The sequence below is a fragment of the Sitophilus oryzae genome, unplaced genomic scaffold (assembly GCF_002938485.1).
Source record: "Sitophilus oryzae breed Bouriz unplaced genomic scaffold, Soryzae_2.0 scaffold_1058_pilon_pilon, whole genome shotgun sequence".
NCBI lineage: Eukaryota > Metazoa > Arthropoda > Insecta > Coleoptera > Curculionidae > Sitophilus > Sitophilus oryzae.
The window spans coordinates 1,885,238-1,896,674 of NW_022145680.1; the positions used below are offsets into that span (position 1 = coordinate 1,885,238).

General features: G+C 35.9%; 1 protein-coding gene across 2 annotated transcripts in view; it reads left to right on the top strand.

Annotated features, from left to right (window-relative positions):
- The window catches only part of LOC115876110 (zinc finger protein 761-like), a 43,932-nt gene extending 32,831 nt beyond the window's left edge, over nt 1–11,101 (top strand). For both annotated transcript variants that reach the window (XM_030891806.1, XM_030891810.1), the window contains 3 exons: nt 10,547–10,658; nt 10,726–10,829; nt 10,888–11,101. In XM_030891806.1, the coding sequence (XP_030747666.1) occupies nt 10,547–10,652 (106 nt within the window). In that variant the 3' untranslated portion in view covers nt 10,653–10,658; nt 10,726–10,829; nt 10,888–11,101. The remainder of the gene's footprint in view (nt 1–10,546; nt 10,659–10,725; nt 10,830–10,887) is intronic.
- Nucleotides 11,102–11,437: the final 336 nt, after the last annotated feature.

An 11,437-nucleotide genomic window follows, 5' to 3' on the forward strand; every position in this document is an offset into this window, starting at 1 on the left:
TAAAATCTATTGTGCTCTAATAATCTAGTGAGCGGAAAATATGGAATTTCATGTTAGTATCACCACAGATTATAAACTTTGTTTTTTTTATAGTTTTTCGTGGTTCCAATTTTCGGAATCGGGCACTAGTTAGGTTACTAGTTTGCGCACATAGCACGCCCACTTATGGCCTCTAAAATTGTGCACAGCGCCTGAACCGGCACAATTATTAGAGAGATATCGGAAAACAGAATAGCGTCATGCAGTATTTACGCGTACCTTATCATTGTTACGATATGCGCGAGTCAATTTTTAACGCAACACCCGCTAATAACGTTACCGCCTGACGGAATTTGCGGATCAATTACACCAAGCGCTATTTCTAAATAACGTTTAAAAATTGCTTAAATGGGCATGTGCGGGTACATTTGACAACCGGGGCCGGCCGGCGAGCGGCGAGATCTTTTACTTTAGGTTATGTTTGAATTGTTTTGAATTATTACTTTAGTTTTATTGGATAATTTGATATTTAAGTAGCTGGGATTAGTTTTAATTAAATAAATATGGCCCAAAATATGGATTCCACCTTTTCCAATATTAAAGAACCTATAAAGACGCTTAGGTTTACAGCAGATGACGGCTTAGCCCTTCTAAGAGAATTTGCTGCTTGTTGCCCTAAACCTACTGGCAGACGTTGAACAATGAAGCACTGGAAATGAACAAAAAAGCACTTTAGCCCTTTAGTTTTAAAATTCCTAGTAAAAACAAAACAATTTCAAAGTTTTAAATTCAAAGTTAGGTTAAGTTTAAATAGCGGACGCGACGCGAATAGAATTTTTTCCGATCCGATAACTATGAATGAAGAGAGTTAATACCACCTCACGTAAAGGAAATAACACCTGGCCTTATTAACGTCCATGCACGCTATTCGGTTTAGCGATATCTCTCTATTACGCTGTTTACGCTGTATTTTACGCGAGTTTATTTTTGCGCACAGAAAATTTTACTCGTTTGCACATCGTCATAAAAAACAATTTTCGTACCACGAATTAGGGATAAGCTTTTTATCTGTATACATATAGTATACCTAATCTGTGGTATCACAAATTATATTTAACAATAAACTTCATAAATAGCTTAAAAAATTAATAAATTTTAATAACTTTTCGGTTCATTTTTTATTTTGCTTTGGTGAAATAAATTTTTCAAATACATTTTTTCTCAAAAACTATGGCATTTTTTTACAAGAGACAAAACATGTAGTAAATACCATATGATCAAGAAAAAACGGCGTCAGCGATAGCTATGAAATGAAGATCGCTGTCAATTTATATGTAAATTTATATGGGAAATGTCATCGATCGTAATTTCCCAGCCCGCTGGACGCCATTATTTTCGATCATGCGATAGTAGAGGGACCATTTTACGAAAAGAAAATCTGTCGTCGGTGGAGAAAATAATTATACTAAAATTAGTAGTTTTAACCCTTTCCGTACTTTCTCTTGATTTTTGTGAAAGTCAAATGTTAAAGCACTTAGCAAAACATAGACACCCAAAATCTCATTCAAATCGGAATAACGGTTCTTAAAATATCTGATAAAATGTGTTTATTTTTTTAAAGTTTGATGCCCTCTAACGGAGAAACGAAGCACTTTTGTATAGTGTAGTAAATTGTGCCCGATGAACTTATTTTGATTCTAAAAATACGCAGTAGTTTGTAATGAAGTTCATAAAAATTTCTAGGACACCCTGTATATTGTGTTGATGTTGTACTAGAATAGTAGGGACTTTATTTTCTTTAATGAACTTCATTAGTGTTGAATTAAATAAATTAAATATTTAATTGCCATTTTGTAAGAGAGTTTTGATCGGTTTTGGTCGCTGTAGTTCGGTGCGAGAAACCGAGACGTTTGCGCCGCTCTCCCTACCAGTGCAGGTTGAGTGGAGGGGAGCGTCAGTCGAGTACCTCGGCCGCACCAGCACTAGAGAGGTAGTTAGTGCTCGCACCAGGTGGATGACACTTCTTATGGGAGAACTGGAAATGGTTGAAAACTTGACTACAAGCGATTTTCTAGGAATCTTCCTTACCGATAAATTATTGACAAGAGTGACAGATAAAACCTTGACATTCTTTCAGTATAACTGTTCATCTCTTTTTCTTTCTAAAGTGTGCGTTGAAAGGAGACAAAAACAATTTTTTGCAACCCATAAATTGTTATTCGAACACCACTTTTCTCCTTGTCGGGTCGTTGACGTTGACTTGTCGCCATTTTATTTCTTTTGTTTACACGCTGCAGTTTGCTTTGTAAATTGAATACATAAATTATTTAGGCAAATATAGGTTTTTGATAAAACTCCTTGGACTAACGTGTAGGTAAGTGTTGATAAATAAGTTTTTTTTCATCTTAACATGCTCATTGTCATTCTCCTGATTTAGGTGACAGAAAAGGATCATCAAATGAAATTGAATTTTATATTTTTTCATCCCAGGACCGATAATAAAATATATATTTTATGGATACCTTCCTAAATATCAACGAGATGAGCCATCGGAAGAAAGGGACCATAGTACAAAACAGAAAGGTGATCTTTTTTCTTTCCACTTAGGATATTGAAATTATTATATACTGTAGTCGTGTTTGGCATTATGCTCTTAGAAATATAGGTAAACAAAGAAGAACAGATATAAAGCATCCCAGAGGAAAAGAGAGGCAATACCTGTACTCTCTCTCTGATATTTGTGAAAGTTACGGCAAAGTATTGTTGTAAATGTCATCTTTTTAATCGACCTGAAAACTTCGAGCAAAAAGATGACACTTTCAACAAAACCCTGACAGATATCAGAGACGATACAGGTTTTTCCTCTCTTTTTCCCTGGAATACTTTTAATTTATTATTCTTTGTTTATCTAGATTTCTCAGAGCACTATGAACGAACTCAGCTTGTATGTTTGAAATAATCGTCCAGTTGGCTTCAAAATGATGATCGATGACATTTCCTATATAATTTTACTTTCAAAATTATGATATATATCGTCATTTCTAAGCCATCTATGACGCCATTTTTTTCAGTTTTGTTATAATTAATTTTGTCTCTTGATCTACTTGTAACATTATTTTTTAATTTTATTAATTTATTGTGGTGAAATTAATTTCTGTTGTATATTTGATATTGATATTAAACATATTTTTAAAAAATGGTGTATTTTTTGTGTTTTTATCTATGTCATATTAAAAATAAATGAAGAATTAAATTTTTTATTTTTTTAAACTTCCCGCCATGCGTGACAATCTAGTCCGTAGTTCCTACAAGCGATATTGGGGGCGCTAGTAGCAGTAGACTTGTCAACAGTGTCAAATTTAAACGTCAATTTCACTTTCCAATATTTAGCAAGGCGCTCGCACTTCTCCTTGTGTATGTGTTTTGTGGCTCGCACGTGAACCAGTGAGGTTCGAGTCCGGAGTGCCCTGCCAAGTGTCCTGCTGCCAGCCGCCTGCCGCCGCACTGTATAAGGTAAGCACCCACCGCCAAAGTGATCGAGGGTAGGTCGTATTATTTTATTGTTATTAAGCGTCTACTCGACTACCTGGATGCGTTATAGGGATAAGGGAGTTAGTTGACGGGATTGTTAGGATATGAAAAGCGCGGGAGAACAACCATTGCCGACCAGGCAAAGAGGGGCTACGTTGTGCTACGGGCAGGTCGCCAGGAATGATGTCCTGAAAAGGTTGTCTGACATCTGCTCCGGTCTGACGTGTCCTTCGGTTGATGAGACGAGAGTTCGTAGTTTTCTTCTTTCATATTAAAATTGCCAGGATTGCCGATCAGGCAAAAAGGGACTACGCTGTGCTACGGGCAGGTCGCGAGGAATGATGTCCTGAAAAGGTTGTCTGACATCTGCTCCGGCTCAGTGTACCTCTCGGGGAAAGCTAATTACGGGCTAATAAGTAATTCATCTTTTTAAGGGACGGTCCAGGATTGCCGAGCAGGCAAAAAGGGACTACGCTGTGCTACGGGCAGGTCGCCAGGAATGATGTCCTGAAAAGGTTGTCTGACATCTGCTCCGGCTCAGTGTACCTCTCGGGGAAAGCTAATTAGGGGCTAACAATTAATTCAACTTTCTAAGGGACAGTCCGGGCAGTTCAGTAAACGCACGGGTCGCGAAGGTTCACGGAGCTAACACAGGACTTCGCAATAATCCCGAGGCTGGTTCTGTAGCTCCCGTATTTTTCTAGGTGTGTTGTCCGGACGACACCCTGCATCAGTGACGCTGAACGGGATCTCGCCGAAATCCCGAGGTTGTCCTGACCGGGCGGTGTGTGTGCGGCCTGCGCTTCTCCAAACGACGTACAACTCGCCGAGACGTCGCTAATTTCATGATCGATCCAGGGCTCGCGTGTGTGTATGTCCCACAGGACGCTGCTAGTTTCGCGATCTATCCAGGGCTCGCGTGTGTGATTATCACACAGGACGCCGATTATTTTTTGCGATCTATCCAGGACTCGCGTTTGTATATCCCTCGGGCCGCTGTTAATTTCGCGATCTATCCAGGGCTCGCGTTTGTGACTATCTCACAGGACGCCGATTATTTTTGCGATCTATCCAGGACTCGCGTTTGGGTATCACGGGACGCTTTTAACGTCGACGCCGATCCGAGGTTCGTGTTACGTTGTCAAAACGGACGCCCTTCCAAGAAATGTTTAGCTGCGACCATCGGGACGCCTGAAACGACCTCGCTGCCGTTTAGAGAGTCGCGTCATAGTAGAGTGTGTTGCTCCGGTACTTACGTGTCCGTGTTCATTAGGACGCCGCTAAATTCAACGTCGATCAGGAACTCGCGTCATCTTATTTAATAGGACGTCATTTCGGGAACGCGTTTTGAATTCGCGTGATAGAATCAATCAGAGAGTTGCATCTCGGGAATAATCGATCAAAACTCTAGAGGTACACGGTTGTTAGTGTAAATTTGGTTTTGCGAGGTACCAAATATTTATTTTATTTTTATTATTGTAAAGTTTACTTTACGGGTCTTTAAATATACATTTTATTTCACTGTTGTTACGATTCGAGGACGTGAACCTTCCTGGATTATTTTTGTACATAATTAATTAGTTAAATAAAAGCCTAGTGTTACGTTATAGTTAATTGTGTGTTTTATTTTCTTTTCATCTCATCACTCCCTGGTATCTCCACTGTATAAAAGCTACCCGTAGCGGCACTAGTGTTCTCTCAAACACTTTAAACATTGGGATGGCGCCCGAGGAACCGAACCAAGGCAACTCGACGTCAGTGACCTTTTCTCTAAAACGGGGGAGTCTCACAAGTTCTATGTCCACGGAATAATAGCTGAGGTAATACAGAAAGTGGCTTAAATGGTTGTGATTTAATGCCTAATAGTTGTACATTTAATACCTGTTGATATTCTGAAGACAAATCTCAGAAAAATTGTATTTCCGTTTTTATTTTATAAAAACTTTACTTTTTATTAGCATTTTAATAAAACACGCTTTTAGATGTATCAAATTTAATGAGAGTAAACTTTATTCTTACATATGTTTCGGCTAGAAATGTTATACCGGGTGCGTCTCAAAAGTCACCCCTATAACTTTTTTATTTTTTTCAGATAAAAAACGAGATTTAGTATATGACATAAATTAGGATTGTTTGACGTATTCAAATGTTTTCGGTTGTTATTTTTAAATGGCACCCTCGGTATTTTGCTACTTTAATCGATAGAAAATGACACTCTGAATAGATTGGCATATCATATGTCAACTTCTGACATTTTCGCATAAGGTTTATTTGAAATTGCAACATGCGATTCATAACGACAATATGACTCGAAATACTAAATGTATGGTACCAAATTATTCCTAAAAAAATGCTTTGTCCAAATATGCTAATGAGCCACCCTCGTTTTATTTGAAAAAATTGAGATATGATTAAAAATACGATTTGGGAATCTTTGGGAATCAAAAATTAGTGTTTTTAACACAGCTATCGTATTTTAGATTGTTATTTAAAATGCAATTTTGTTTTAAACGAAAATGTCAAAAGTTGACATATGATATGTCATTCTATTCAGAATGTTAGTTTCTGTTGAATAAAGTAAAAAATACCGAGGGTGCCATTTAAAAATCAAAAGTTGTAGTCATTTCCGGTGAAACAGGAAGTGGCCAAAAAGAATTGAATACTTAAATCAATCCCAATTTATGTTATACCGGGTGCGTCTCAAAAGTGGCCGTCTCAAAAAGTCAAAAAGTGGGCGTCTCAAAAAGTCTATATAAAGAAAATGTCAAAAGTTGACATGCGATATGTCATTCTATTCAGAGTGTCATTTAAAAATCAAAAGTTATAGTCATTTCCGGTGAAACCGGAAGTGACCGAAAACAATTGAATATGTCAATCAATCCCAAAATATGTCATTTACTAACATACCAAATCTCGTTGTTTTACCTGAAAAAAAAATAAAAAAGTTATAGGGATGAGCCACTTTTGAGACGCACCCGGTATACTAACATACCAAATCTCGTTTTTTATCTGAAAAAATAAAAAAGTTATAAAGGTGAGGCACTTTTCAGACACACCCGGTATATTTTTTTTATTAATTACACTTATTGAAATATGTAGAAAAAATCTTTAGATATACAAAAACTATTTTAAATGCGTATAATTAAATAATTCTTATTTTTTATGTTTGAAATACAGATCTATTTAATTAATAGGTATAAAATAATCTTCAATATTGAAAAACAATTCTGCAAAAATTTATTTTCATTTTATTCAGTAGTCATTTTATGCGGCAGTTCACAATACATTGTACGACTTTTTAATATACCGGGTGCGTCTCAAAAGTGACTCACCCCTATAACTTTTTTATTAGCAGACCAACAGGTATGGTAGGCGATTAAGATCGGCAAAAAATTTTTTTGTTAATTTCACTCAAAATGAGTTATTTGGGTCATATATGACCTAAATACAAAATATTTTCATGGTGTCTGTCTGTCCGTCTGTAACACGGTAACTCAAAAACCGCTAAACCGATTTTAACCAAATTTGGCACAAAAATACTGTGGCCCTCGAGAATCTGGCCATTAGTTTTTGGTGGGGGTGGGGGGTTGGTAAGGGGGTATGAGAGGGGGTTAAAAATCGTAACTCCAAAATTACAGTAGCTAGCGAAACGCGGTTTTCAATTTAAGATTAGGAATAATATTTGCAACAAAATTTGTAATAACATCAAAATCAGTCAAAGTCGCAGTTTTTGAGATATTCTGTGTTTCCGTAGTCCGTTTTTGAGAAAATCCGTGTGGAGAAGTACAAACTCCCATCGGACGCGACCCCAGGTGGCGGATAGGGGAAATAACTAACCTAACCGCGGACCAAAATGGGAAAATTCTTTTACTTTGAAACTAAAAAGAACTGCCTAAAATAACTTTTATTAACATATTTTAGTATGGGCGGCTATACGTGCCTCCCGGCGCCATTTTTTTCTGATAAGATTTGATACATTAGTATGACATAAATTAGAATTGATTGACGTATTCAATTTTTTTCGGCTACTTCCTGTTTCACTGGAAATGACTACAACTTTTTTATTTGTAAAGTACGCATCCTCGGTGTTTTTTTTATTTTATACCATAGAAAATGACAATCTGAATATAATTATATTTTTTGTATTATTGGGATTTTGGCTCTAGGTATTGTTGGATTAATTTGAAATTATACCATTAAGTTAACGTTTCGCCAATTTTTATTTTAGCCACCATTATATACATGATCGTAAATAAATTATCAATTAGTGATGGGTTGTTATTTAACTATCTGTTGTTTTATAACAATTATTTAGAAATAACATAACGCAACCGTTACTACTTTTAAAAAATAACAGATATAAAATAACAACACGCAGAGATCGACTGTTCGTGAAAAGAAGTTGGCGTTCTGCACCGCACGAAATTCGATGCTGCTCGAAGCAATTCCAAAAAACAACTAGTATGGATGGAAAACATGTTATTTCGACAACCATCGATACAGGCGGCGATATACAACGGACAACGGAGTGGGGTATGCGCTACGGCGCGGCGCGGCGTGTTGGGCTTACAACAGCTTAAAAATAATAGGATATAAAAGAAGCAGCTTTTTGAAACAGTTGCGGGCATAACGCCTTGCGGTCGAGATAACAGGAGTGGGAAAGGAACGCTGCTGCATCGGTTGATTGTCGATGGAGGCTCGCAACGGGTTGGAGAATAACGCATCAGTTGTTTTAGCTACGTTGTTTTTAAACTGTTACGAGCATAACAGAGCGGCGGTCGAGGGATAATCGGAGTGGGAAAGTAACGCTGCTGCATCGGTCGATTGTCAATGGAGGTTCGAAACAGGTTGGAGAATAATGCATCAGTTGTTTTAGATACATTGTTTTTCAACCTGTTACGAGCATAACGGGCGGAGGTCTGGCGCTGTATGTTTCAGTACTTGGTTATTAAGTTTCAATATTTAGGTATTTATTTATTCTGAAAAATTTTCGGAATAATATTTTAAGATTTTTTAAAAATGTATACAGGGTGTTTTGAAAAATCTGGTCATTGATTAATCACGATCCTGCTTAAAGTCCTTGACGTAGAAAGCTGATTTTTGGAAAACGGATTGACTTTAGGGTGATAAGAAGAGATTTTTCGAAACTCAAATTCTAAGGGGGTGAAACCACATTCAAATATTAGAATATATTTTATTTAAAAACTGGTGAGTTTTTCGAAAAAACTCTTAAACACGTATATTTTATTTTGTTGTTTTATATATTTTAAGATTTAAAAAAAAATATATACAGGGTGTTTCATAAAATATGACCATTGAGTAATCATGATTCTGCTTAAACTGCTTGACGTTTAAAGCTGATTTTTGGTAAAAAGATTGACTGTGGGGTGTAGAGGTTCGATAATGAGGGGTTTCTCGAATCTCAAATTCCAAGAGGGTGAAAACGCCCCTCAAATATTACAATATTTGTTATTTAAAAAACGGTTAGTCTTTCGGGAAAACGCTTGGATACGCATAATTTATTTTGTTTTTTTACATATTTTGAATTTTTTTAAAAAATCATACAGGGTGTTCCAAAAAGTTGAGTAATTGATTAACCACGATTCTGCTTAATCTGCTCGACGTTTAAAGCTTATTTTCGGCAAATGTGAGAAAATTTTATCCAGTTTGTATGTTAATGGAAATTCTTGCTTTGCTTTATCATCATCATTACAAATTAATAATTCGACGCAAACGAAGTCGCGGGTACACGCTAGTTTAAGTGTAAAATTAATTCGAAAAGTGTGTAGTTGGTTTACTTATGAAGAATATACTACATTTTCTTATATTGCTATTTTTGACCGCAAATGGGAAAATCATAACTAAGAGCTTCTCGCCCGTCGAGTGAGATGCACCCTGTACACTGCTACGCATTCATGATCTACGCGGATCGAGGGTCAGGGCGTAGGTAGATCGGAATGTATAGGTATAGACGAGTGGCGGCATTTTGGCTTTTTTATATCGCAATTTGTAAACAGCGCTTATTTGTAAACAACCACCGTTTTTAGAGAGGTATTTTAGATCACCGATATTTTAGAACAATCGATATTTAGAAATGTTATGACACCCTGGAACAAATACGTTTAAATAAAATATACGTCGGCCTCCCCATAAGAGCAATGAGAGGATTTACGTCCCAGTATTGAAGGAGGACAGAAAATCGAGTCGAATGGTTTCAAGACATAGGTTCATCCTTGTTTAGTCAAACCTCCTACAAACCAAGGATAGACTTATGTAGGAAATGCATTGAAATTCTATAGCCATCCTTCAATATCGGGACAGGAATTTAAGCGGTACCCTCCGTATACTTTGTTTTAAACGTATTTGCCCTGGAAATATTACCACCGAGCACGTCATTGTTGCAACTTGCAACTGCGTTAATACGCCTGGCGGTGACCGCCTCATACTCTTTCAGATATTTAGCAATAAAATGAAGAAACCTGTTATTTTTAAGCTGTTATTTTAAGCTGTTTTTTATAAATAACTATAACAGTTTCAATTGTTATCTAAAAATAAGTTTTGCCCATCACTATTATCAATTAAAGTTATAAATTGAATATATATTCATTCACAAAAGCATTTTCTAACGAATAATTTGGTACCACACACTTGGTATTTCGAGTCAAATTGTCGTTATGAATCGCATGTTGTAATTTCTAATAAACCATATTCGAAAATGTCGAAATTGACGTATGATATGTCATTCTATTCAGAGTGTCATTTTCTATTGAATAAAGTTACGAAACACCGAAGGTGCAATTTAAAAATCGAAAGTTTTAGTAATTTCCGGTGAAACAGGAAATAACCGAAAACAATTGAATACGTCAATCAATCGTAATTCATGTCAGATACTGATTTAAAAAAGTTATAGGAGTGAGCCACTTTTGAGATGCACCCGGTATAGACAGTGTTCAAACTAATCAAAATAATCGTGCTTACCAAAAAAAAACTATAATTCACACATATTTCGCTGTTATTTATTTTTTATTGTTTCCAGAAATGCTGATTCTATATCTCTTGCTGCAGAAGACTTATCAGAAGATTCGGTAACAATACGAATTAATTTTGATGCCCCCCTTTTTGGATCAAGACATGCCACTTGACCCTAGGTATGATTTTTTTTAATTTTTTTAATGAATAATAGTTATGTTTTTGACGACTTCTTTTTGTTTCCAGAATTTCTGCTATTCTAATTAGGAAAGCGATGCACGATCACATGCACGATGATTCTTCTTGATGGTGATTTTGAATGAACACAATCACATGCGCCATACTTCTACGTATGATTTTTATTAATATGTTTTCATAGTTTTACTAATAAATAATACTTTATTTTAGCTATTTGGATGTTGTATACACACCTGAAAAAGTCAAATTTGAAGATATTGCAGAATTGTTACAAACTGAATCTTTGTAATACCTATAATTTCAGTAGTGTTTAAAGAATAACTGAATTGTAAATGTATACTTTTGTGTCGGGTACATTTCTTGAAAAAATACTTCTGGATTTTTCGCCACTAGATGAAAATCTACAAAATAAATTGTTACGAAATTTGTTACAAATCCCGCATTTTTTCATAAGCTTTTTACACAAGTATCACTAATGATGTCACTACTGACGATTTTTCAAATCCTTACTTAATTTTAATAAAGTAGGATATTTAATAAATCAAGTTAGGATGCAAATACCGTATGATCGAAAAAAACGACGTCCAGTTGTCTATATAAATTTACATATAAAATGACAGCATTCTTCATTTCGTAGTCATCGCTGACGCCGTTTTTCTTGATCATATTATATAAAAATCCGCAATATGCATCATACTGCAACAAAACCTGCCTTATCCGAATTATTTTTGTGTTTTTTTTTCTCTTTAAAAATTAAATA